This window comes from Pelodiscus sinensis, chromosome 3 (assembly GCF_052426305.1).
Source record: "Pelodiscus sinensis isolate ZL-2025 chromosome 3, ASM5242630v1, whole genome shotgun sequence".
In the NCBI taxonomy this organism is placed as follows: Eukaryota; Metazoa; Chordata; order Testudines; family Trionychidae; genus Pelodiscus; species Pelodiscus sinensis.
The window spans coordinates 56015921-56043862 of NC_143054.1; the positions used below are offsets into that span (position 1 = coordinate 56015921).

Here is a 27942-nt window from a genome sequence, read left to right on the forward strand (position 1 = left end):
ACACACTCACTGTGCGTAACAGTGACAACACAGTAGGTGGTGAAGAGGCTGCATCAAAAGCAGAGTTTCTGCCTAATAGCTTGAATATCGCAAATAGCACTTACAAGGCTTCACTGGTTTGCCAGCACTAGACTCTTGCTAGGGGCAGGCTAGGGATGCGACTGAAGCAGGGAAGCAACACCCTCAATGGGAGAGGCTTACCTGGTAACAGCACCCACCCCCCAGCTCGCCATGGGCAGAGGACTGCTCCAGCCCCCCCCCCCCCCCGCACCCATTTTAATCCGTTAACCGAAATGTTCCATCCGCACTGTGGGCCCCACAGTTTCTAACCTACTGGGGAAAACAACAAAGCAACGACCCCCCCCCCCGGCTCTGCAGCACGTGTCCCCCACATTTAACCCCCCCCCCCCCGCCATGGCAGCTCGATCCCCTGGGGGAGGGGCAGGCGAGCCCCCAGCCCTGCTAGCCATGGGAGCTCGTGGGCCATCGATAGGGCCCAGCCTCTGACGTCAGACACTGCCAGCCAGGCAGTCACTGCATGGGGAGGAAAGGCGGGGTCCCGCGCGTCTCTCTCTCTCCACAGCCACACGCTGTCAGGTCACGTGACGCGCAGCCTCGGAAATTCCGCGGGCGGGGGAGGCGGAGCGACCTCATCTCCCTCAGGCCTCCAGTGCAGCAGCGACGCGCGATGGTCCCTGCTTCCTGCTCCGCCCGCTCGTTGTCGGCGACTTTCGGGGCGGGGTCAGAACGCCACAGACATGGCGTCGCCCAGAGGGAGCCCGGTGGAACGCCGGAGCCGCGGTGCATCGCGCCGCTGACTGCAGAGAAGCCCCGCCCCTCCGGCGGTTGGTCCCGCTGCCATGTTCCTGCTCCGCCGCTGCCTCCGCCGCGCGCTGCCTCCCGACCCGTTGCCTTGGCGCCGCCGCGCGGGGAGCGATGGCGCCGCGGCCTGCTGGGATGTTCTCGTTATCGGCGGGGGCCACGCCGGGACGGAGGCGGCGGCAGCGGCGGCTCGGACCGGGGCCCGGACGCTGCTCCTCACGCACAAGGCCGATACCATCGGTAACCGCGCCCTCCGGGGCCCGCGTCAGCCGCCTCCGCTGCGCTGTGGCCGCTCGGTCCCCAGCCCCGGCTGATCGTGGGGAGCCCGGGAGCGCATTCCTGGCCCTCGGTGCTGTGGGGCAGTCGGGCACGTCCGTTGCTAGCCCTCGGCCTGGTTTCCCTTTCACTGTAGCTCGACATTGCTGCATCGCTTGGGGGGAGGGGGCATGTGGCCGAGGGCAGTGGCGCCACGGTGGAGGGAAGAATTCCTTCATAAACTAGCTGCCACTCATTGGGAGCTGGAATTCATACATTGGAGAGAACTTTCCGTTGGTCTCCTTTATACTGCTGTCATGGCATAGCTACAGCGCAGTGGCACCCATAGTGTAGATGTGGCCATAATCACAAAAGGTAGATGTTTTTCATTGCTCTGATTTATGTCCTTACCTAGAACGTGAGTATGTCTACACTACCATGTTTTGTTGACAAAACTTACCTTGACTCCTGAAAGTCAACAAAACAAAAATTGCCAAAGGGTGTTCATGCTTGTTCACTTCGTCCACAGATCATGCCCACATTGGGGGCACCATCATCAACTATGTGGGTATGTATTCCACAGTGCAATGTTGTGGGAAGGCAGAACTTGTCCCTGCACATTTTGGGATTCCCCATGAATTCTCCCACAGCATCCTCAGCTGCTGGGAGCTGCATCGTGAGTAGCTCTGTGTGCTGAGGAACGTCAAAACAGCAGCCTGTCCCCTGCCTGCTTCAGCAGCAGTTATTCTGCCACAAAAAGCATTCCAATAAACCAGAGGAGAGGGGCACGTGCCCCCAGGACTGCAGAGAACAAAACACTGAGCAGAGCCATCAGGGTAGGCTTTGGCTTTGTGTACACTGGCATGTTTTGTCACCAAAAACTGCCTTTTGTTTACAAAATAATGAGAGCGTACACCAGGGTTGAGAGACCTAAATCCTGGTGGCTGGCTGTGGCCCCCAGCTTGCCTGGATCCAGCTCCAAGACTTAGGGCCAACATTGGATAACCTGCACTGGACCTAGACTTCAGCCTTCCCTCTTCCCCTCTCCCCTGTCACCTCACCACAGGGTTGGAGCACACACAATCTACTAGGCTGGGCTCCCCCTCTCCCCAGGCTCTGGTGTGCAAGGGGAATGTGTGAAGAGTATTCTTCTCAGACGGGGGCCATGTCAGTGAGAGCTTGTTTGTATTTGCTTCTCACTTGTGTGCAGCACTCCAACTGATTTTTCTTGAGGTCAACAGCCCCTGACCCAGAAAAGGCTCTCCACCTCTGCTGTACACACTATAATGCAACTTTAGTTGGGAAAAACACCCAGTCAGGGTGACAAAAAAATTCCACTTTTGCAAAAGACTTTTGCCTTTTCCCATTCGTTTCTTGTCTATAAAGAGCCAGTGTGGCCTCTTGTTGTTTGTTTTGTCAAGAGAACTGGCTTCTGCCAGTATCCCATAATGCTAGCCATGATGGCTCTGCTCAATGTTTTGTGATCTCTGCTGCCCTGCAGGCATGTGCCCCTTCCTTTTCAAAGCTGTGGGAAGTATCTGACAACTGAGTGAGCTGCTCTATTTGTGGAACAAAGAAAAAATTGTAGGAATGCTTCTGTTCTGTCCTGCACTAGAAACTCAATAGCAGGCAGACAGCTGCTGCAGGGGGTGGCTGGAGAGACTGTTGTGGTGCTTTGATATTCCTCATCAGAGAGCTCACAGAGCTAGGAAGGAATCCTCTCTGCCTTCCCACAACACTGCACTGTAGGATGCTTACCCACCTTGCTTTGCGCTTATCTATCGTCAAGGTGCTAGCAACGTGCCCAGGAAATATAGACAATGGGAGGCAGAAAAACTGGCTTTGACTGGTTTTCACTTTTGGCAACTTTTGCATGTTGACACCACTTTTGTCTCCACACCTTCCTAGTATAGACAGCCATTGTGGGATAGTGGTAGAAGCCAGTTCTGTCAGCAAAAGAAACAGCAGAGTTTACAGTGGATCTTTGTGGACAATAGCGGGAGAAAGAGTCTCTAGTAGACATGGAAGTTTTTTTTTTTTGCAAAACTGGGGGTTTTTCTCAACAAAAATCGCATTACAGTGTGAATGCTCTAATTGTTTTGTTGCCAAAAGGCAGCTTTTGGCACTAAAACTTGGTAGTGTAGATATAACTTCCATTCCATCTTATGGGCAGGCAGGTATACTCTCAAAATACTGCATCAGTGCAGCTGCACTGTTGCTACTGTGCCATTGTAGTGCTTATACGAAGACACTCATCCTGATGGAAGAGAGCTCTCCTGTGGGCATAGTTAATTTGACTCCCCAAAATACAGTAGCTATGTCAATGAGATAAGCTTTCCCGCTAACATAGTACTTCTGTGTACTTCATAGTACTGCATCAGGGGTGGGTAAGTTGGAATAACTACATCACACAGAGATGTGCATTTTTCACACTGCTGGGTAACAGTACCCATATAAATCTGTAGGGTAGACCAGACCTCAGGTTGAATGTCTAACTATCTGTCACTGAAACACTGTCCTTAGCTAACAGGAGCTTGAGTGACTACATTGTCTTGGAAAGATAACTATAAGAAACAGCTAAGCTTCACCAGGATACTTGTGCACAGTCTGTTTCCCTTAGCAGCTCTGCACATGTGGCAGAACCCAGTGGATTCTGTAGCTATGCAAAAACAACTTTTAGTAGTTTCTGTGATGTATGTAGACTGAGTATGAGACTAGGAGCCAAGATAACTAATCTAATACTAGAACTGATATTGTGGCCTTGTGATGCCTTCTTGTTAAACAGTAATAATAAATGCTAGAGTTCAGAAAATGTAGGGCAGCCATTAGCTGACGTTAAAGGCTCTCTTGTGTTTTATCTAGGGCAAATGTCATGTAATCCCTCCTTTGGTGGCATTGGAAAGGGGCATCTCATGAGAGAAGTAGATGCCCTGGATGGGCTGTGTGCTCGGATCTGTGATCAGTCTGGAGTTCATTACAAGGTGCTCAACCGGCGTAAGGGGCTTGCTGTGTGGGGTCTCCGTGCACAGATTGATAGAAAACTCTATAAAGAAAACATGCAGGTGAGCATGACGTGGCAAGGAAGAAGAGAAATAATGTGGCAAAATGGGCTGGGGGAATTTTTTGACTTGTCAGAATAAATGGGAGAAAAGTAATACTTTGGTCTAATTATAACACTGCGGTTCTGGAGGCTGCATTTTTTAAAGGATGTTGAAAAATTGAGAGGGGAAAACAATTAATTTGAAGCTGGAAACAGCATCTTACAATATGAGACTGAAAGAGCTCAATTTGTTTATCTTATCAGACAAAATCTAGCGATGATGAAGTAACTTTGCGGGAAGAAAACATTGGCTACTAAAGGACTCTTTAAACTAGTGGAAAAAACATGACAAGAACCAATAACTGGAAACTGAACTAAACAAAGTGGAACAAGGGCACAGTTTTTTAACAGTGAACATGATTAACCACTATGGAATAGGAAATGGTACATTCTCCATCTCATAAGCCTTCAAGAGTGGAAGCCATTCTGCAAGATACTTTTGTCAAACACAGGCTATTTTATATTATTTACTCAATACAGGGTAACTAGCTAAACACCGTCCTTTGTTGTAGATCAAAGTAGATGATCTAATTGTTCCTTCTGCCCTTAAAATCTGCTAGGTTTTTTTTTACATTTAATAAATCCCAAACAGTGCAGTGATTGGATCTCCTGGACAGAGAGTTTCACAAGTACTGTGAAATGGTTTGACGACAGTGGGAAATGAATGGGGCGAGGAAAGCTCAGGAGGGAAGCTGTTTCTGAATGTGTTTGGAAAGAGGTTCTAAGATATTATTTTGAAAGGACGGCTGGCCCATCTTAGTGATGTATGGATAGACATTCACTACTTCCTTTCTTTCATGGTAGAAAGAAATCCTTAACACTCCACTGCTGACTGTTCATGAAGCATCTGTAGAGGATCTTCTCCTATTGGAACCAGAGCCAGATCGTCCTGGGAAATGCCAAGTCAGTGGGGTCATTCTAGGTATGTTGTGGAAGCTCAAGGAGTTGCATTGGGTTGATTATGTCTTGGTTCTAAGTAAGACCATGAGTGTAAACATGTCTGATTCCTCAAACTGACTGACTGGGTATAAGGATAAGGAGTCTTTCTGGTTTAGGCTGATTACGGGCAAAACAATCTAGTTATCACAAAGAAAAATGTGAGAACTAGGTAGTTTGGAGAACAGATTTACAAACATTTTTATCTCTTGACTGGTCATTCAGAATATGTCCCAGGTTGTATGAGAAGATTTTGTTCAATTAATCAGGTGTGCCGAAGACAAACTCCTTTCCCTCTAACAAGTTTTTACAGTGTCTATTGAGTGTTATCCTAATTAGACCCATCACATGTAGCACCAACTGACTTCCTTTCTGACGGTCTCATGAAGCTGAAAGACTGCCTGGGACCGGCTTGTAGAAGTGATCTTTTCAGGGTAGTCATTAGTTATGGTGGGAAGGAGAGGGCAGAGTCATTGAAATTTGGGTCCCCAGTTTATTTGGCTTTCCTCTGGTCTCTGGCACTTGGTCTTGTCTTCTCAGGTATGGATGAGACAGAATACTGGGAAGGTTATAAACATAAGGCTCTGAAGAGAGATTAAACTGCACCTGGTTTTGGGTCTCCATTAGTTTTCTTTGTATTGACAAGAGGCACCGCAAATTCAGTGGAGAATGTGAGCTGGCACTAGCACTAGAAACAGGGAGGGCTTGTTATTATGAAATGTGCTTATTTCTATAAACCGATTGTGTTCCAGGGGATGGAAGCAGAGTCCATGCTAGGAGTGTCATCCTGACTACGGGCACTTTCCTGAGGGGGATGGTCTTCATTGGATTAGAGATGCATCCTGCTGGACGATTAGGGGATCAGCCTTCCATTGGGCTGGCTCAGACCTTGGAGAAACTGGGATTTGCTGTGGGGCGGCTGAAAACTGGGACCCCACCTCGACTGGCCAAAGACTCTATTGACTTCAATGTGCTGGAGGAACACACGGCTGACAACGCTCCTGTGCCATTCAGCTTCCTCAGTGAGGCTGTATGGATCAAGGTGAGATGGAATGCTGATAATGCACATACAGTTGGGGTGAGCTGGGAGAGTGCTCTCGGAGTAATCATTGTATTGCTGTGATGTGCACTGTTAAGTCAGTGTGTGAGAGGGATCTGTTGGCTGAGGAAGTTGTCTTGTCAGTGTTGGACCCATGCAGTCAGGCTGTCCAATTACCTCACCTTGGTGACTTAGAAATTAGCTTCTTTGAGACATCAGCCCTTAGATGGGAAACTAAGGCCATCTGGAATGCCATGGAACTTCACCCCATTCCCATCACCTTCCTTGAGATGCTGTGATTTGGTAGGGCATGTGTTGATTAGAGCAAAGTACCTGGTTTCAAGGAATCCAAGGTTTTACTGCTCCCTGCTACTGACTTGCTCTTTGGCTTGTTGTTTAACATCACTGAACATCTGTGCAGAGGGTATGACAACACTGCCCCCTTTCTGTGCTGTTATGAATGTCAGGTAACATTTGTAGAGATTTTTGAGGTCTTTAGATGGAAAGTGCTAAATAAGAGCAAAGTATTATTATTGAGTTAAGCCCAAGTGATTCTTGACTTCTGTTAGCCAGAAGATCAGCTCTCATGCTACCGGACTCTCACCAATGCCAAAGTGGATCGAATCATCCATGATAACCTGCACCTGAACAACCATGTACAGGAGACGACAAGAGGGCCCCGGTGAGTATAGGGCATCCTGGAGAGATCTTTGTGTAGTGATCTGACATCGTATCTGAAGCTCTGTGGGTCTTCCTTGTGTGGTTTCAGGGAGGCTTGTCACAGATTGCTTTTTTCCTACACCAACATCCCTGTACTGATGGCTATTCCCTCTTGCAGATACTGTCCCTCTCTTGAATCAAAAGTTCTGCGCTTCCCAAATCGCATTCATCAGCTATGGCTGGAACCTGAAGGTCTGGATTCCAATGTCATCTACCCCCAAGGGATGTCAATGACTCTACCACAGGAGCTACAGGAGCAGGTGATTGCCTGCATCCGTGGCTTGGAGAAAGCCAAGATGGTGCAGCCAGGTGAGTTGAGGGTCAGATCACTCCAACCAGTGTAAGCTGTCCCTTTCTCAGCTTTCCTCTGTAGGGGTTGCCAAGGAGTCTACGTTGCATCTACATTGCAAAGGTATCTAGAAACATTTCTCCTATTCTATCCAGAGGGAATGTGATAAAGCATACAAGCTGCTGCATTTGCTGTGGGGGGTTGCGGATTATATCCTGCTGGGCTTTCAGTGGGAACTCTTATAACTTTACAGTGTGGAATGGGGTAAGGGTATTTGAATTTCTTCTTCTGGTGACTGACTGGTTTTGTGTTTCTGATTTGCTTATAATAGGCTATGGGGTTCAGTATGACTTTCTGGACCCCCGTCAGCTCAGTGCTTCCCTTGAATCCCGTCTTGTTCAGCGGCTCTTCTTTGCTGGGCAGATAAATGGCACCACAGGCTATGAAGAAGCTGCAGCTCAGGTGAGCAGATCTGGGAGGGTATGCTTCATACTCAGAAGGGAAATGGATATTCCCTGAAAGGCCTCTGAATTTGCAAACGTAGGAGCTGTAATACATCTCCAGTGAAGTCCTCACTGGAGAGCACCCAGGGAACAACTTTGCCACTTGTTTATACTGGCATGTTTTGTCACCAAAACCTGCCTTTTGGTGACAAAACAGCGAGAATGTTTATACTACAATGCAACTTTTGTCAGAAAAACACTCAGTTTTGGCAACAAAAAACTTCCACCCCTGCAAAAGACTTTTATCTTTTCCCCTCCCTTTATTGTCAACAAAGATCCAAAATAAACTCTGCTGTTTATTTTGTTGAAAGAAACTGGATTCCTACGGTATCCTACAGTGCCTGCCTTGATGGCTCTTCTCAGTGTTTTGATCTCTGCTGCCCTGCAGGCATGTGCCCCTCCCATTTCAAAGCTCCAGGAAGTATCTGACAGCTGAGTGAGCTGCTCCCTTTAGAGAACAAATGTAAAACAGATAATTGGAATGCTGCTTTTCTGCTGTAGTGGGAGGGCTAGAGAGACTGCTGTGCTACTTTGACATTCCTTAGGACAGAGAGCTCACAGAGCTACAAGGGAATCTCAACAAACACAAGGATCAGTTCTCCCTTCCCACAACACTATATTGTGGGATGCTTACCCACATAGCTTTGCTCTGTCTGTCATCAGGGTGGTAGCAGTATGGCCAATGAATGTCGACAGTGGGAGACAGAAATCTGGTCTGACCTTTTCACTTTCTGTGATTTTTGCATATCGAGAGCACTTTTGTCACCTTCCCAGTATAGACATAGCCCGTGTCCATCCAACTCTCCTCACAGCCTGCCTGCATCCTGCCTGCACTTGGCTTCCATGACAGTTACCACTGATGAATTCATACCAGTGATGAATTAGATCTATGAAGTTTGTTAGTGTAGACACAGCAAAATGGGTAGTGTGTAGGCTGTAATCCTGATGAGCATGACTGGGAGCACATGTGAACAATCTCCAGTGGCTGCACCGATTGACAGTGTCTTAGAACTCTAACCCCAATCAGCAGTAGACTGTGAGGGGAAAAACATTAGCAGTAAAAAACCCACTATCTAGTGTTACTGAACAGCATTGCAAACCATATACTGCATCGGACAGTGGCTGCCTTGTTGCTCTCCTCCTATGAGCGATACCAGTGCTGTTCCCAGCTAGGCACTGCCTGCATTTTGGATATATTCTGGGACTGTGCACACATGAATGTCAGAGCATTCAGGAGCAAAGGACAGCTTTTCTACAAACTTTGTTTCTAAAAATACCAATGAATCTTAATATCCACCCGAGAGGCTATTGCCCTAGTGCTTAGGTGTGATCATTGGTAGCATGAACTAATGCAGCTGGAAGAGCTGCAGAAGAAGAGTGGGGGACATGTGCTCACCATTGAGCCCCTCTGGATTGATTAAATATCAAGATGATAACTGTAAGCAGTCTGGCCTAGCATTGAGGCTGAAAGATAGTCACCTGACACCCTGCTTTTAGGTAGGGGAGAATGAGGAAGGGATCCTCAGAGCTCTGGAAGGGCTGTGAAGAATCTTTTCTTTTCTAAAAGACCACTAGGTTTGTTAAAGCATCACAGACCATCACACACTTCCTGTGATATGGAGTGTGCTATACAGACCTAGTGGCTTATATTTGGTAGCAGGTGTGGATCAGGGATTGCCATTGTGCTGGCTTTGCAGCAATTTGTGATCATTTTACTCTCTGGCAGGGAGTAATTGCTGGGATCAATGCTGGCCTGCGGGTCAGAGGCAAGCCCCCTTTTATCATTAGCCGCACAGAGGGTTACATTGGAGTCTTGATTGATGACCTCACCACCCTGGGTACCAAAGAACCGTACCGCATGTTCACCAGCCGAGCGGAATTCCGTATGTCTCTGCGGCCTGATAACGCGGACAGAAGGCTCACCCTCCGAGGTAGGCAATCTCTTCTGGTGATGTCCACTGCCCTGACTGTGCACCTTCTCTCGCTCATGTCCACTCTTTCTGTAAAGGGTTTGAGGAAGCTGGCTGTGTGTCCCAACAACGACATGCACAAGCATCTCGGATGGAGGCTGCTTTAGAGGAGGCAATTGCAGTGCTAAAATCTCTTCAGTTCAGTGCCACCAAATGGTCCAAGCTGGTTCCAGAGGCTTCCATAAGCTCTGGTCGAACGTCACTCGCCAGGTAAAGGCAACAGCTGATCCTTTCTTGTCTGTCTAGAGTGTGCTTCTGGAGAAGACCCCTTTTCTCTCCTCTACTTTTTAAAACTCGGTAAATCTAATTTTGTGGAGGTGGTGTGGTGGCAGGCAGGCAACAACCGAAGAGGCTGTGGCAAAGTAGCACTTTCTCTGCAGTGAACCTTAACCCTGCTCTGGAGTAACTATCTCCCTGGTTGTGTGAAGGTTCTTCCCTCTTTAATGCAGGTCAGCCCTTCCCACCTCTGCTGAGACTGCTGGCAAAGGAGTTTATGATTTGATGATGTGGGCACTATGAGCTAGACCGGGGTGGGCAATAGGACCTCTGCGGGCCAATTAGGGCCTGAGGGCGAGGCAGCTGTGTGAAAGTGCCACGTGCTCCTCGCAGGGTGGGAGGAGGCTTCCCACACTCCCTTGTCCCCAGGCCTTGATTGGCCTGGGGGAGCATGCCAAGCCTCTTTCAGGGCATGGTGCCTAGTGGGAAGGGGGGCAAAGGAGCTCCCCCTCCCCCAGATCAGTAATGGTCTGGAGGTGGGGGAGAAGCACCCCCCCTTCATGTTTAGGCCCTGCCCCTTCTGGGGTGGCCCGGGGCTACTTCAAAAAAAATTTAAAATGGTCCCTGGGCAAAAATTATTGCCCACCCCTGAGCTAAACAGAGATCACCAAATCATTTCATGAAGCCAGGTGGTAGCAGTTCTTGGACACTGTGGTCCTACTCCCTCATCTCCCCTCTCTTCATCTTTCCTTTTGTTGTTTTTCAGGTCAGTACCTGAAAACTCCCTCGGTAGGTACTTTCCAGTTTTATCTAGTTACATCCTCTCTATTCACCTACCCCCATGTGCCATCTTCTCCACAGAAAGCTGCTTTCCCTTACTCATCTGGTGTGGTGCCAAAAGTGGACAGGTTCCGTTATCATTCATCTCTGAACTGACCTTACCAAAGCTATATTCAGGGGCTCTTGCTGTGAACAGCTGCTTACGTGTTCTAGGTAATTTGCTGGCCTTGATAACTGTGGAAATTTATTTTTGTTGTCACAGTGCCCTGGACATCCTTCAGTATCCAGAGGTCACCATGGAGCTTTTGGCACGAGTTGTTCCAGAGCCCCTGAAAAAGTTTGCTGAATGGCGAGAACTGGCAGAGAGGTTGAAAATAGAAGGTAGGAGGTCTGTGAGTCCTCCGTAACTAGAACTGTTCAACGGCTTTAGAGCTTGTTCAGTGGCAAATGAGTATAGAGCAGAAACCCCTGTCATCTCTGCATGGATTTCAGTGGAGGAAGAATTGTTACCACAGCGTGAGACCCATTCATCAACTCTCCTGGACAGGCCCTTATTCGTCTCCTCTTGGGGTGTTAGAGGAATTGTCTCCATGTTCATTCTGTGCTGTGTTTTCCTACCATGCCACTCCAACAATGGCTTGCAAGTTGCCCCAAAGGACCAGCCTCTCCTGGGGTGAGACGAACATAGTTTATTTATTCCCATTACAAGCTGAGTTGGTAAAACTTTCCAAAGCACATACAGGAGTTAAGCTCTCTAGTCCCTAACAGTTAGAGGCCTAATTTTCTTAGGTACTTTTGTAAATACTACTCAGAATTCCAGTTCTGGGAGCAAGAGCTCCTATGCTGTAAATACATTGTATTTTTATAATTTTTTTCCTCTCTGCCCACCCCAACTCCCACTGCAGCTATTTATGAGTGCCATGTAGCCAGCCAGCAACAGGAAATAGAGGAGGTACGTCGAGATGAAGCTCTCCAGCTGCCTGAGGATTTAGATTACTTTGCCATTGATGCATCATTGTCACAGGAAGTGCGAGAAAAACTAGACTCCAACCGCCCCCAGACGGTGAGGCATTGGGTCAGGGGCTGGGGTGGAACAGTTATGGAATCTGATCTAAGCACTATATGCGTCCATGTCTACACAAGGGACTCTTTGTACAGGTGTCTAATGTTTACCTTCTTGGGGAGCTGGGATAGAATTACACACTGGGTGTGTCTATTTTGGAGTTAGAATTCACTGGCTAGAATAAGGGTCACTGGAAAGCTTTAGAGAATGGGTGTTCACCACTTGATTCATTACTATTTGTGTCTACAGATTGGAGCAGTCAGCCGTATTCCTGGAATTACACCAGCCGCCATCCTTAACCTGCTGAGATTTGTGAAGACCAATAAGCAAAACACAGAGCACAGAAGGATTGGCAAGTCCTTACCAGAGGGAAATGCTTTTGGGAAGAGTAAATTTCAGAACTCAAGCTTGAGCTGTGCTTCATGAGGAGGAACCAGAGAATGGCTGTGTCAAAATGCCTTCTATAGACAGTATGCAGATGGATATGGCACACCTAGAGCCAAAAACCATTGTAGCTGTCTCCTATATCTGTCATCAGGTTAAGCTGAAGTCAGTAGCCCCATGAACTCCTAGAGTGACCAGCAATCTAAGTAGCTCATCAGTATGCCATGCATCTCATGAGTTAAAATAAAGTGGTGGTGGGGATATCAGGCAAGAAGTGATTTTTTTCAGCAATTTTTTCAGAGGTGTTGACCGAGGAGGAATCATAGAATAGAATCATAGAATACTAGGACTGAAAGGGACCTCGAGAGTCATCAAGTCCAGTCCCCTGCCCTCATGGCATAAGTTTCACTTACACAGCCAACAGCCTAGGGGGCCCAAGTGAAATCACTCAATGGTCCTTGACACGCCCTGTCTCCCTCGCCCAGTGTTGAGCAGCAAGCAGCGTGAGAGGCTAGTGAGAATTAGAAAGCCAAGAGCCCAGTAACTCTCGGCTTATTGTCTTCAGTATGCTTGCTATTTTATATTTGTCGCCAGTTCTGAAGTGGGCTGATGATAATGTTCAAATACAACCCCCTGGGCCTCAAATTTTAAAATTAACTTTGGAAGGTAACTCATCTGAGGGCTGGTTTCTAATATGATCATGAAGAAAAGTTGGCTTTCAAATTGAGATGAAGCTTAGGAACACTTTTTATTAAGTTTGTTTATTTATTTTCCAGAAGCTATTCACTCATGCCATGCATATAAAGTGAGAAATGGTTACCCCAGAGCATGGTAGGATGGGAAGACTTAGGCTGTGTCTACACTGGGCCACTTATTCCGGAAAAGCAATAAGCTGCGAGCTGTCTACACTGGCTCCTTGAATTTCCGGAAAAGTACTGATGATCTACTGTAAAATTGTCAGTGTTTTTCCGGAAAAACTATGCTGCTCCCACTCAGGCAAAAGTCCTTTTTCCAGAACTGTTCCGGAAAAGGGCCAGTGTAGACAGCCCAGTAGTCTTTTCCGCAAAAAGCCCCGATCGCGAAAATGACGATCGGGGTTTTTTTCCGGAAAAAGCGCGTCTACATTGGCAGGATGCTTTTCTGGAAAAGCCCTTTTTCCGGAAATACTTATAACGGGAAAACTGTTCTGTTTTAAGCATTCCCGGAAAAGGGTGCCAGTGTAGACGTAGCCTTAATGTTTGGTTGTACTCCATTATTTGTTTTTCCTCAGAAAAGTGATATTGCAGAATGTCATCTTCATTCAACAAACTTGCTCACTTCAGTGACAAAACTAAACTCTGTTCTTGTTAGCCCTTCATAATCAACACTGGTAAGGCTTTGGAACCCAGAGTCTGTCTGTTCTTTCACACCACCAATGGAGTTGTGTGTTAACTTTCTATTGGTTACACCTGTATAACCCAGCAAAGACAACGCGTTTGCATGGGCTTCACTGAAGGACTGATTTGACTTTTAATACTGGCTGATAGGTGTGAGAGAGAAAGACCCCAGCTTTACTCTAGGTTGAGTTTGCAGGGTTGGCATTTAAGAGACAAAACATCTTTTTATTTAGTGAATATGAGACAAATGCACAGTCCTCTCTCCCCATGCCATTTCTGCAGGCATCTTTCAGAGCAGCACTACATTTTTTTAGGTCAGATATGGAATAGCTTTCAAGTGACTGCTTTTTCATCTGCGTGGCTTCTTGGGAAACTGAATGGAGTTTGTCATAAGCCTGAATTCACCAATGTCAAAACAATAGCACAAGTGTGTCTTGTCTGTTTGAAAACATAGGGGTAAATCACTTATTGCAAAAACAGCAATGGGAATGGAGAATATATTTATAATGCTGTTTTTGGAGATTGCAGTTAGTTTTACAATGCTGCAACACACACTTCTGAGGATGAACAGAGCTTAAAATACCTATTGTCCATGGAACATAATATAGACTTAATAGTGCTGCAGAGAAGCATGTTAGGACTAGTACACAGGAAATCATTGTTTACATTCAGTTACTCTCTTAGTTGTTTTTCCCTATAAATCTTTGAAGGACATAAATATTGTCTTTTAACAGAAAACAGCGCTGCTATAAATTCCATGTTGGAACTGGCTTTGCAGAACATGTCTAGCTATAGGCCTTTTTCCCATCTCCTTCCATGTTAAAAAGATAGTGCCTTTTCCAAAAAAGAATTGCTTAACATTCAGCAAGTGTCTTAGGAATTGATTACCAGCCCTTGGAAGTAACCAGGATATCTGTTTCTTGGGATAAGGAGGAGTCTTAAAGGGTATTTCCTTTCAAGTATGAAAGCTGCAAATGAGCAGGCTTATTCACTATCCCCTAGATCCAATGCTCTGTCAGCTCAGGGAAGGAGGCTCGCCACTCTCCGCTGCTATAAAAGAGGAAAAGGTATCTTGTTACCTAGGCGCAATTTTAAGCAATACGAAGAAATCCTAGATCTCTAAACTCCAGCCATCCAGCAGTGTGATAGTAACATATTTGTGCTGAAGACTGTGATATTAACAACTCAAAATAATAGCATGTAATGAAGTACATTGTGGCTGTACCTCACTTAAAGGCCGAGATTGACATTTCCTGCAAACTGACTGTTACTTTTAAAAAGATTAAATGTGAGCAAATGCAAACAAAATATGAAAAAACAAATATTGCTGCTTTGTCTGGCCCAGAGGCTTGAATGAAATTTATAAGGGTTCAGAACCCAATACAGATTGATATTATGTGCATCACTTAACCTGGAAGCTGTTCAAGGTAGAGATTTTCTCTTATTATCTGTGTGTACAATGCATGGCACAAGGAGGGAGGGGGGGAAGAGTGTCACCACCTCTGTTGGCATATCTAGGGGCTGCTGTAATGCAAAGTATTAATGTGTAATTTATTATCACAGTCTCAATTGGTGAGATTGGCACTTGGTTGCAAGTGGATTTGGAAGGCTCAGGAGTTTCTGCCCCTCTGCTTGTGAACTGTTCAGTGCCTAGCATCAACAAATCTTGTGGAACTTCATTTGTTATAATACCAATTTCAATCTACCTGAGAGTCTTGAATTTTAACTTTTTGTGGTGGAAGTGGCATACTATACTCAGCACTTAAAGAAATTGACCAGAAACTAGACTGGCACGAAACCACAGGGCTTTGTTGTTGGCTTCATTGGCATTATACCAGTTACACCAGCTGAGTTTTGCTGATCTGTGATTCACTGGAAAAGGAACATGTCATTTCCCTGCTATTGCTCTGTTTTTAATCAACAATTTTATGTAGAAAAGTTAGACCTATTTTGAAAGTTCAAAGGAACTTTTGTTGCTATCTTCACCCATTCTCGCATTTGTGTTCCTGACAAACAACTCATGCTTAGAGATGTTAAATTTAGTTTAATCAGCTAATTTACTAGTTGATGGATTTTCCATTGACTTGTCGATTAGTCAATAAGCAGCGAGCTGCAGCAGGGTTAGCTCCCGGCTCGCAAGCAAATCCCGCTGCAACTCTGCCTTTTAGATGTATTAAGAGTCTTGGCTTCTGAGCCAAGAAACCCGCCCAAGGTGCCTGTGCTCTAGTGGAATGAGCTGTTGCAGTTGCTGGCAGGAGCACTCTTAACAGCTCTTAGCAAGGACGAAATTACATGGGATTACACTGGACAGCTCTTCTTTCTGCAACAGCAACAAATAGCTTACAGAATGGTCGCATTGTATCAATTTAGGAGTCCATGGCCTGTCTGACATTGAGAGTATACAACCAGTGCTCTTTATCTAATGCATGGGCTTCAGAAAGAGGTCTGGTGAGTAGATATCCTGGTCCTTGTGGATATGAAAAACAACCTTGGTCAAAAAAGCTGGATGTGGGTACAGTTGGACCATGTCCCTGTGGAAGACTGTAGAGGAGATTCCATCATGAGGGCCCTGATCTTGGACACCCACTGCACCAACATTCTGGTGACCAAAAAGGGATGCCTTCCAGGGAAAGAGCAGGAGGGGAGCAGGAAGCTAACGGTTTAAGGGGAAATGGGTCTCAGATGTATGGGTACAGGCACTCCACACCTTTCAAGAATTGAGCCATCATGCGGTGGCAAAAACCAACCTGCCTGAAGCAGAGGATGACCTGCAGCAAGGCCGCCTCAGGGCAAACTTGCTTGTTTGAGATCCAACATGCAAAGCACTTCCACTTGGACATATAAGTAGCCTGGGTGTATGGCTTCTTGTTGCCCAGAAGGATCTGTTGGACCAACACAGCACTTTCGCTGGTCCATACTCAGCCACACTGTCAGGTGCAGCAATGCTAGGTTCAGATGCAGTAGAGTCCAGTGATCCTTGGACAGCAAATCTGAATGGAGAGGTAACTGCCGCTGGCCAGCCACAGAAAGACGCCAAACGAGTGCTGGTGAGGCCATACCAGGGCTATGAGATTGACCTGCACTTTGTCCTGCTTCAGCTTTAACAGAACTAAGTGCCACTGGTGGAAAGGCAATACACAAGCACTCCCAACTATGTAATCCAGAAGGCATCTGACAGGGAACCCTTGCACTTCCAGCTCCAAGTTCTCGACCACCTGCCTGGGGAAGGGCCTGGTGTTCTATAAATTCATGAAGAGAGCCATCCCGGGAAGGCCCTGCAACTGCCTCCATATGGGGACGTGAAGGAGGTTCTGACTGCCAGTGGAAGCACTGAGGGCTCAGCAGCCACTGGAAAGGGAGATTTGGGGGTGGGCACTGGACCCTACACCCCAAACTTTGAGGAAGCTTCCAGCTCTGGGCATGGTGCCAGTTGGCCAATTGATCTTTGCTCCAATGCAGCTATTGGTGTGTGCTGCAAAGGGGGTATTGTCATCACCGGCATGTCTCATGCTCTCCATTATGGCCACTGTGTTGGCCACTGGCCTTGCTGCCACTGCACAGCTGTGAAAGCTAGAGTAGTTACTGGTGCTCAATCCTGCCTCAGAGACCAGGGTGATAGGTTGAACTGGACCTTTGCATCACAGCAGCTATCTTCTGTCGACTGGGGTGATGGTGTTGCTGTTGATACAGGAGGGGGCTTCGCAATTGATGCCTAGGTCTGTTGCTGGTTGTGGCTACCAGAAAGCGCTGATCTGGCATGTACGTAGCTGGCACTGATCTGGCATGAACAGTCCCAGTGCCATCAGTGCCAGTGCCATCAGTGTCAGGGGAATAGTGCGGAAGAGACTAGTAATACAAGGCGAGTGGTCCCACGCTGCCAGTGCCTGATGTTGATCAACGAGAGGGTGAACATTGTTAGTCATAGAATGTTGTTAGTCAACCCTGCATGGAAAGTCTTTATGACTGGAGAGAGAGTTTGAGCAATTAGCAGAATGGTAGCAACCTGCTGCAGGGTTGTTCAGCAACAGGCGGCACTCCCTTGCCCTTTTGGAGAGCTATAACTTTTGGTGGCACCTGAGATGTCAGAGGAGAGACCTGTAGTCTTTTTGGATGTGTCCCTGGAATGATGATGGTGCATGCAGGGTGGTGGGTCTCATACTGCTTATCAGAGTCCTTTCAGAGGTCCTTTCTGGGGTACTCGTGCTGCTCTAGAGCCGATTGGCAAACTGGCCTAGTCTCTCTACTGGATGACCTTGGATCTTCTTTAGCACTGGCAAGCGCTTCTTCACCTTCAGCACTAGTGACTGGTGCTGAACCGAGCCGGGCACTGAAAATGGAGGCCATAGCACTCAGGGCAGCATAGCAGGCTCAGAAGCTTGGCAGAGAACTGATGCCATCAGGTGCTCCCTGAGATGAATGTCCTCTTCCTCCTGGGTGTGAAGCTAAAAGTGCTTGCTGAACCAGCAATTATCCTTGATGTGTGAGATTCCCCCAAGCACTTAAGACAACTGTTGCAGGGGATCACTCACAGGCATAGGCCTGCCACAGGCCAAGCAGGGTGTAAACCCAGGAACTTAGGGCATGTCATGTTGGGATGAAGTCCCAGTGGGGATCTTACCCATTAGCTAAATTCATTACTAAACAACTACTTAATACTAATTGCAATCAAACAAAGGCCAGAAGGCCTAAAAACCTACGGAAGAAAACTGCTTGGTCTTCACAAGCAAGAGAGGCACTCTGACTACCCACAAGTGGTAAGAAGGAACTGAGAGGATGTGGACTGGCAACACCCAATATTCTGCAGTATGATCATGGCAGGCTAAGGGGCGCTACAGCTAGCCCCAGCGGTACCTCTAAGGCAGGTGCACACCTACAAAGGAAATGGGCAACATGTTTTTAACATCATTTTAAACATCATCTTCCTGTGGGCTTGCTAACAAATATTTTTTAAGTTTTATTGTAAGTAGGGACTCTGGGCTGTCCAAAATGGTATATAAACAGTTTAATAATCAGAGCCCAAGATTTAAAAACAGGAATTGGGAAACTAGATAACATCAGATGACAGCTATTCGGGTGGGGAAAGCAACCTCATTACAGCAAGACTCTTCTGCATTGATTAGTTTTTTTAAGGCAGAAGTGGAAGTGATGGTGAGGAATAAGATGGAAAGATCCTTCAGAACAAATCGAGAGCTAACAAGAATGAGATCTGTAACTCGTGCAGTTCCTCCAAGCAACAGGCTTGTGATGTCTTTTGCCTCCTGCATGATTAGCCACTGGGTTGTAGGGTGCCAATCATCTAGGATTGGCCTGGAGTCTCCATGAATTAAAAAGTAATCTTTAATGAAAGATTGTCATAATAAAACCTCCAGGCATGCATCCAACCAAAATTGGCATATGCCCCTAACCCCATTCCAAGCAGAAGCCATAGCATATGGGAAGCCCCCAACTCCATCCCTGGCAGAAACCATGGGGCAACAGGGCAAATCCCTATGCCTAACCCGATCTCCACACTGAGTGGAAAAAGCCCTTGACCTTGATGCCCTGTAGATGTGTAGGGGTGGGTGGCAGATAAAGTGCCACACCCAATCTCTCACTACTGCAACCCTGGAACTGAAAGAGCTCTTTGCGCTCCCTATTGCACCCTGGGGTCAGCTGGCTTCCCTCTATGCAAAGTCATTTTACAGAATCTTGGCTGCTTGCAGGTACGTAGGCCCAACTTCACAGGACCTGAGATTATTCAGCAGCTCAAACCACAAGCTGAAATAAAGCAGGTTTTAAGAAGCAGTCTCACAAGTAGCAGGAACCCTTTTAACAGTCCATGCACACAACCAACTCAGGAAAGGGAGATTCTGAGACAGCCTCTTCCAGCAAAATAACTTTTTAAATACCTGGATGGAGAGAGGCTCAGAAGGCTGCTCATGTTAATTCATCCTCCTGCTCAATCTGCCATTGCTGAAATCCATAATTGCCAGCTGGCCAAAACTAAGCACATGGATTCCAAAACCCAACTAATGTCCAAGTTGACCCATGTGCTCGAGTCTGGGAAAAGCATTTGGAGGTGATAAGGCACTTTGCCAGACAATGGTTTCTACAGCTATTTTAGCAGGTTTGGTGGAGACATGAACAAGTGGAAGGACCATCTTGCCTAGCACTGATAGACATGCAAACACATCTTACTTACTCTTGCAAATAATGTAGCATTGATTATGTGGGCAATAGGAATGTCTGACCAGTACTCATTTGTCAGGCCAAGATTTAAATCCAGGCAAATCCTTTGGGTTGGTTTGAATATTTTTCCTGATGTTTTGCTCTTTTCACAGGAGTGTTCTTTTACCAGGGCATTCAGCACTGAGGTGGGCAGGTTTTGTTGACTGCCTGGGAGATCAGGGCTTTTTACAGTAGGGTGACCAGTACCTCTTCCCTTCTCCTTTATATAGCTGCTCTGTTACTTAGCATTGTACGTGATAGTGCCATAGAATTTATTTCCCATTCTGTAAATGGGGGTCTAGCAGGCACCTGGTTAGCATACAACCACGTTCTTAAACAGTGCTCCTACACTTGCTCCTCTCTCCATCAGTAAGCCTAGGCAAAGTGCTTGAATTATTTCCTCTTTACAGTCTTGAGAGAGGCTGTCACATCTCTGGGTACACCAGGGAAAGATTGTCCTTCTGATTTGTAAGCAAGAAGTAACTTCTGTGGGTCATTACTTTTGTTGGACAGGGTAAAATGAGCATTTAACTGAAAAACCATATTCAATTGTGGCTAACAAGGGCCCTGTCTCCTTTTACTTCAGACTTAGTTATTTTGTGGGAACTACAAACAGTTTTAAAACAAAAGAACAGCAGCCTTGTTTTGGCATAGGGCCTGGAGGTGCCAGCAAAGACACTGCTAGTGTTCCATTTAAGATTTTTCAGCCAGGAGCAGAGTGAGTGTTGTCTTGTGCATTAATACTGAGGTCATGTACACTTGTTAGAATGTGTGCCATTGTTGCACCCACCAGTTACTGACAAATACCATGTTCACATATTTTAAATGTTATGGAAGAAAACTACTAAGACAGCTCTGTCAGCCCCAAAGAATAAAAGAGCTTTTAAATTGGAATATTCACCCACACATCCTTATCATGGCTGAGCATGCCCATGCACTGTGTCCTGCACTCTGCTTACTGACCACTGTACACAACCACCCTCTCACACCATGGAAGGCTTTACAGTCAGTCATTCTGAAGGAAGTGGGTGCTTCTTAAACAAATGAGCCAGTAAATAATGAATTGTGAGGGGTGCAGCAGGTATAAGAAAATTCTTTTGAATTGTGTAATCAAAACATGTGTGGATAAGATCCAGTAGTTCCATCTTTCAGCTTCTGTATTTTATCATGGTGAAGCTATCACAAGCCAGGACAAAAGATTTCAGCAGGAAAAACCCAACTGGGGATGTGAATGACTAGTCAGCTATCCAATAAGCAAATTCTTATCAGCTAGTTGCTTCCTCCCCACCTTTTAATAGAGGTAGCAAAGAGGGTGGGGAAAAAAAGGGGTGCTTCAAAGCAGCAGTGCCACATGGAGCTGGGGGGGGGGGGGGGAGCGCAACCTAACCCAAGCTGGCTCCTGGAGCAACCCCTGCTGCAACTCTGCAGAGATCCTCATTGACTAGTCATGTAGTTAGTAAACTGTATGGACTATACACTTAGATAAATGGAATCTAACATCCTAGTTGGGCATTATAGCTTATCCAGGACATTTCCCCCCACTAATTGCGATATGGCTTACTTTGACCATGCATGAACAAGAGTACATGCTCAGACAAGCTCATTAGCAGTTTACTTGGCTTTTCCCAAAATTGTCCTTTATACATAGCCTTGGCTTTACATATTTGCTTAGCCTATTACTATAAGGCAGCAGCTTTCAAACATTGAGCAGACTCTGAGTGAGTTTTTGATTAAGAGGGGAAGAAGGCACAAGGCACTCATCCCTGCAGAGTCAATTTTAATAGTGGTTTATTGTGGTTGAGTACAACTTGTTCCTAATTGAACTAATTTTAATCAAGCATTGCACAAATGAGTATCAAGTTACATAAGTTGGACAGCCTAAAAGCTGGGAAGACAATAGCTTAGGAAACCAACCCATCAGATCAGATGTTGCTCTCAGCTGTGGTATTAGACTAAGCCCAAAATTTAGCTTACAAAAATCTAAGACTATATTCATAGCTTTTAAAGGTGTTCTTCCTCCCCCACAGCATTCTTAGAGCAAAAAAAGCAAAACTAGCCTAGTTACATGGTCAAATCTGGAGTGCTCAAACAAAGTCCTAGCATAAATTGAGACTGTTAACTGTAAATTGTTTAATAATCAAAGATGGCATTTAGTAAGGGTCTACAGTTAAGAGCTTGAGTTAAGACCATACAAAAATAAACTTGCCTTTGACCTAAAGTCTGGTGGTTCTTGCATAAGTTGAGAGAATTAACCAACTCTTGAATTTTTTGGAGGGGAGATTTTTTTAGATTGTCAGACCTTTGCTCCTGCAGTTTGAATCTGATCAGCTAACTTTTTGGGCTGAGTTCTGCTCCCAGAAATCTTGTTGCTTTGCTCATCCTGCACTATTTTCTACTTTTGAGTAAAAGGTAGATACTTCTCCATCACCTTTCAAAGCCATTATGCTACAAAGGTCACTTTGTGACAGTATCCTGCATTTTAATGGGTAAGGTTTGTAGTAACACTCATCTTAGGAGGATGAAAGCTTTCAATGTACAGAGAAAGGTGACATACTAACTTTATTCTGAGGGGTATCAAAAGCTAGTGGACTGATAACATTTCATACAGCAGAGACATTTGCTAGTAATTACACACCTACTAGTTAAGAATTGATAAGAGCATGAAAAAACTAAGCTAGTCCTTCAAGTTCTCCTGCAGGTTTGGATTTGATTCCTTTAGCACCCAGAAGGCTCATGTCAAACAGCCAAAAATATTTCAAACCCCAGTAGGCCCAGCCCTTTAAGTATAGATGCACCTTTAACATTTACTCTGAACCATTGTCACACTAGTTTTGAAACTTGGAAGCCTAGAACTACTGTTTACTTACTTATTGAGTAAGATATTAAGTAGGTAACTGAAAATTCCTATGAAGATTTTTAGATGGCATTAACTAGATTCAACAGGCTCACACAAAAGTGTGACAGCAATTTCAAAGCAGTCTCCATGACTTTTGCTCTAGATTCCAAACGTTACCATAAAGTGGGACAATTCCAAGTATATTTTATCAAAATAACTGGAATTGCTGACAAGACCACCTCTTTGGTATTTCAACTGATTTAAGTCAGTCAACTGAAGTTATTCCATACATTCTAATCAAAATTATTCAAGTGACCTAAGTGCATGAATATACTGCTCACTTACCTATGCATTTAAGTTGACAAACTGATTCAGCTATGTGCAAGACACCCAACTAATCTAGTTGTACTTGGCACAGAAAGGCACTTTCACTTCACTGTATCCCACGTTTTTACATTAGGCATTTATTACTCTGTAGAATGCAGCACATTGGGAATCTGATTTGTGCAGTGGAAGATTGTCAACATGTTTAAGGCTTATAAAAATGGATAAGAGAATTAGAGATGAATCCCACTGAACTATTAAAAGGACAATCAGCAGAGATTCCATTTTTATTCCTGCTCTTCAGTTCACCTTAACTCACCCAAATACATTTCAATTTTATTGTAATTGTGTATAGCTTTCCTATAGCATCATTAATCCACACACAAACTTATCATTAAACTTTGTTTTTAATGGTCTCAAATTTGTGACAGATTTTTGGTCAAGTTGTTTCCATTAAAAAAATTTACTGATTTAAAAACTAATAACTTAAACTGCCACGAAACAAATGGTCCACAAACATTCCTTTCCTTCTGAAGCTTTTACGATGCATTGTAATCATTAACCAGTCTTTTACTATTAAACTTAAATGGCCAATTGAGACAAACAGTTCTGAGACCTTTCTTCCACCACTGATTAAGACTGAAGTGGCAGCTGATGTATAGAATTTTCATTTAGCCTTCTGAGCCTTCTGGGCAGACTTTGTGACCTTGCCAGCTCCAGCAGCCTTCTTATCAACTGCCTTGATGACACCAACAGCTACAGTCTGTCTCATGTCACGCACAGCAAAACGACCTGGAAACAAATACAAAGTTGTCATGTTCATATATAGAGGTTGTCTCATTCAGGGTTGTTTCTACCACCACCCCCCCCCCACAACATAGGTAGAAAGTAAACAAACTGCAAGGTATCTGAATTCAAACTGGAATTTGGCCTTCACAATAGAAAGTGTTACGGGAGCACTGTGCTTAAAGGAAGCTTTAAGTTTGACACCTCACAAACATGGATCATGCCAGAGAAATGAATTGAGGCACTAAAAGCAAGGGACGAACATGCCACAGATACAGCATTTCAGAGGACCACTTACCCAGAGGAGGATAGTCAGAGAAACTCTCGACACACATGGGTTTGCCTGGGACCATGTCAACGATGGCAGCATCTCCAGATTTCAGGAATTTAGGACCATCCTCCAGCTTCTTACCAGATCGACGATCAATCTTCTCTTTCAGTTCAGCAAATTTGCAAGCAATGTGAGCAGTGTGGCAATCCAGTACAGGGGCATAACCAGCACTAATTTGGCCTGGGTGGTTCAGGATGATTACCTGTAAGGAAAAAACCACACCCTAATGTAACCACCAAGTAACTGAGTTTGATCAGACTTTCCCAGTGCAAGTCAAAAGTAATTTATGTTCTAGAAAGAATGTCAAAGTATTCATTTTGAAGGAGATATGAGAATTACAATTGGAATCAATCCATAAACTGAATTCCAAAGACCTTCAAATGGTTCCAAACAGTACCTGTGCAGTGAAGCCAGCCGCTTCCATTGGGGGGTCGTTCTTGCTGTCACCAGCAACATTACCACGGCGAACATCTTTCACAGACACGTTCTTGACATTGAAACCAACATTGTCACCAGGCAGAGCTTCGCTCAAAGCTTCATGATGCATCTCAACAGATTTTACTTCAGTTGTTACGTTGACAGGAGCAAATGTTACCACCATGCCTGGTTTCAGGATACCAGTTTCCACACGACCAACTGGCACAGTACCAATACCTGAAAGAAAAAACCCTCTAGGATGTTTATTTCTTAAAACTTAAACTTATACAAAGATTGACAAATGTTACCATTTCTGCAGTTTAAGGGTTGGAATGTCACTAGCAAACTGACAAATTTACAGAACTAGTCTTCACACAAAATACTAACCGCCAATTTTGTAGACATCTTGCAGAGGCAGGCGCAGAGGCTTGTCAGTTGGACGAGTTGGTGGCAGTATGCTATCCAAAGCTTCTAGCAGGGTAGTTCCACTTGCATTGCCATCCTTACGGGTAACCTTCCATCCCTTAAACCAGGGCATCTAAACAAAAAGCAGCACAAACATAACTTGTGTCCTTCCTATTCACATATCTGAATATTTACGAGTATTTCTTCTTTGTATCTTAAGTTGTGAAACATTGAAACTTGCCTTGATCTGACAAGTTTAACAATTTAATCTCCATTCAAATGCATATTATTGTGACAATTCACTCTGGCAGTCTTTTCAATTCAATTGATATACAAAATAAATGCAAACTTACATTAGAGCTAGGCTCCAACATGTTGTCCCCGTTCCAACCAGAAATTGGTACAAAAGCTACAGTGTCTGGATTATAGCCAATCTTCTTAATATAAGTGCTGACTTCTTTGACAATTTCTTCATATCTCTTCTGGCTATATGGTGGCTCAGTGGAATCCATCTTGTTCACACCAACAATCAGCTGTTTTACCCCCAGCGTGTAAGCCAGAAGGGCATGTTCACGAGTCTGCCCATTCTTGGAGATACCAGCTTCAAACTCACCAACACCAGCAGCAACAATAAGGACAGCACAGTCAGCCTTTGGAGAAGAGGATAATTAGTTTTTTACACAGACCACAAATAGATAACAAACCCAACTGAATTCACATTTACATACTTGTGAGGTGCCAGTAATCATGTTCTTGATGAAGTCCCTGTGTCCAGGAGCATCAATAATGGTGACATAGTATTTGCTGGTTTCAAATTTCCACAAAGAAATATCAATTGTGATGCCACGCTCCCGTTCAGCCTTCAGCTTGTCCAAAACCCAGGCATATTTGAAGGAACCTTTGCCCATCTACAGGTGTTTAAAAAAGTGTGTTAGTACATCTTGCACTATTTTATAGCAGTTTAAATTATTTCCAATGCTAGTGGGAACATCTCTCAAAGTAGTAAAGAGCTTCCATTGCAGCTAGTTTTCTGTAATGCTAAGAGCACTTTGGCTTGAATACATTTGGCATCACTGGTGAGAAATACCATCTGTTTTCTGGTATTTGACCTGACACCACATTGGCCCTCAATCTCTTAATTATATTTAATACATCTCTTAAAGTTAGACCAAGCAGAGCCAAGGCTGTATCAAGTGTCCACTATAAGCTCTTGTTTTCATAGTACTGTAATCTCTTCCACAGCTAGAGTATGTACTATTTACCCTGGGGCAATTTTTGGCTAGGGTAATCTTGTCACTCAAGTTTGAGATGCAGTCTGTTGTAATGCTTTTCATTGGTGCTCTTTGTGGTACAAGAGCCATGTATTGCTCAGCCTTTAAAAAAACCTAGAATTAACAGTTGCTGATATAGAGCAGCTTAGTGTTCTCTAATTGAAACCCCTGCCAGAGGCTGGGAACTCTGAAAATCCCTGCTGTACTTAGGTCAGGTCTTTTCTCCCAGTCCGGACGGATGGATTTATCTTTACAGTCTGCAGCAGTTTAAAAGAGGTGCTATTTCACCAACTGTGGCCTGGAGCAACCACACCCAGCTGCTGAGCCTCCATTCTGCACTGCAAGCAAGCTAGTGGCGGTACCTCCGCGGCTTCCTTCTCGAACTTCTCGATGGTTCGCTTGTCGATGCCCCCGCACTTGTAGATGAGGTGCCCGGTGGTGGTGGACTTGCCGGAGTCGACATGGCCGATCACGACGATGTTGATGTGGGTTTTCTCCTTGCCCATGTTGGGTGGTTCGCGGCGGCCGCTCTCGCGTTACAAGGGTAACTCCTAGGCAGGGAAAAGGCGGCAGGAATGAGCCCGGGCCCGAGCGCCGCTAACGGGGCGGCGCCCGGCCCAGGGCGTGGCGGCCGCGACTAGGCCCAGGCGGCACTCGAGGGCCGCGGCTCCGCCCACCCCGCGAGGGAGGGGGCACACAAGGCGAGAAACGCTTCCCTCCCACCGCGAGCGAAAGAGCGGCCATGCGGCCTGGCGAGCGCCGGCCGGCCCGGCTCTTTGTGTCACTGACTCACTCCGCCCGGACCGCCGCGTCCTCCATTTTGTGGCGCGTGTGCGGGAGACGCGGCCATTTTCGCTGAAAGGGGCGGCGAGGAATGGGAGCGGCCCCGCACTAGGGAGCGCGACCCCGCTCCCACCCCCCGCACGTCTGGCCGGCCCACACCGCCCGGCAGACGGGGAGCCCTCCCCCCCCCTCCCGCGCCGCGAAGGGGATTCCCCAGTCCGGGTTCCATACGCTACCCACCGGGGGCAGCGCGTGGCCACGTCGCCATTTTGTGAACCCCCCCCCCGCCCACAGAAGGGCCCCCATCGCCTCGCGCCTCCCTTGCCTATCGCCAGCCCCAGCACGCGCCGCAACTTCCCCGCTCAGGGCTGCATTCAACCACCATGCGCCTCGCGCTCGATTGTTCCAGCCACATAGGGCGGGCCTACCCCTCCCCCCACCGAGGCCTGCTCCACGCGGCCGCCTCTCACCTGCTAAGCGTCGGCAAACCCGTGGCGAAAAAGACCGACAATGTGAGCCGCTGCGCTTATATATCCTGTGCGAGGGCGGAGCCTCCGGGACACGTCACCGTTCCCAGCGTTCCACTCGCTCCTCCTTCCCACCGCCGCTGGCGTCGGGCTGGGCAGGGAGCCGGGACAAATATCTCTGCGCGCTGCGAGACAGGGGGCGCTGCCAGCCGCAGCCCCGCTGGGTGTCTCCGCTCGGAATTTGGTGATGACCCCTCCCGCGCGCCCTGAATCGCGGCAGCCCCTCCCCCCTCTCTGAGCGTGACCTGCTCCTACTCAGACACGGTCACCAGGGCAGGGCAGTCGGGGGGAAGGAATCTCCTGGCCTGTGTCCCATCCCCCTGCGCTGCCCCCCAGACCCTGCCCATGGGCCTGTCCCGAGGCAGCAGCCCGCGCAGTGCTACCCGCCACGCACCGTCCCTCGGCACTCGCCTCCTCCAGCTGCTCCCCGTGCCCCGCAAGCCCCGCAGCCCGTCTCTTTCTCACACAAGCTCCCAGGCGCCCAGTCCTCTTGTCTAGTCACCATAGCTACTTGCTTTCCCCTTCAGACGTTCAAGCTCTCCTACCCACCCTGGGTATGTGCAGCCTCGCCTTCATCTCCCGCTTTCCTTATGTTCCACCGA

At 46.5% G+C, this 27942-nt stretch overlaps 2 protein-coding genes across 2 annotated transcripts; one reads left to right on the plus strand and one right to left on the minus strand.

Moving 5' to 3' along the window:
- Window positions 1-655: 655 nt before the first annotated feature.
- MTO1 (mitochondrial tRNA translation optimization 1) lies at window positions 656-23440 on the plus strand. Its single transcript, XM_006129889.5, has 12 exons — window positions 656-1062; window positions 3940-4139; window positions 4982-5099; window positions 5866-6155; window positions 6722-6834; window positions 6991-7181; window positions 7493-7623; window positions 9391-9595; window positions 9673-9844; window positions 10893-11011; window positions 11536-11693; window positions 11943-23440. The coding sequence occupies exons 1-12, from the start codon at window positions 861-863 to the stop codon at window positions 12117-12119; spliced, it is 2076 nt and encodes a 691-aa protein (XP_006129951.3). The 5' UTR covers window positions 656-860; the 3' UTR covers window positions 12120-23440.
- Window positions 23209-27312, minus strand: EEF1A1 (eukaryotic translation elongation factor 1 alpha 1). Its single transcript, NM_001286922.1, is given in 8 exon segments — window positions 23209-23612; window positions 23905-24139; window positions 24335-24591; window positions 24742-24892; window positions 25113-25409; window positions 25488-25667; window positions 26393-26581; window positions 27284-27312. Coding segments are annotated over 7 exon segments (1389 nt in total). The 5' UTR covers window positions 26537-26581; window positions 27284-27312; the 3' UTR covers window positions 23209-23487.
- Between the last annotated feature and the right edge of the window lie 630 nt (window positions 27313-27942).

Coding starts and splice junctions, on each gene's coding strand:
- MTO1 (XM_006129889.5), top strand. CDS start 861: ATGTTCCTGCTCCGCCGCTGCCTCCGCCGCGCGCTGCCTCCCGACCCG. Junction 6,156..6,721: donor GTGAGGCTGTATGGATCAAG/GTGAGATGGAAT, acceptor GACTTCTGTTAG/CCAGAAGATCAGCTCTCATG. Junction 11,694..11,942: donor ACTCCAACCGCCCCCAGACG/GTGAGGCATTGG, acceptor TTGTGTCTACAG/ATTGGAGCAGTCAGCCGTAT.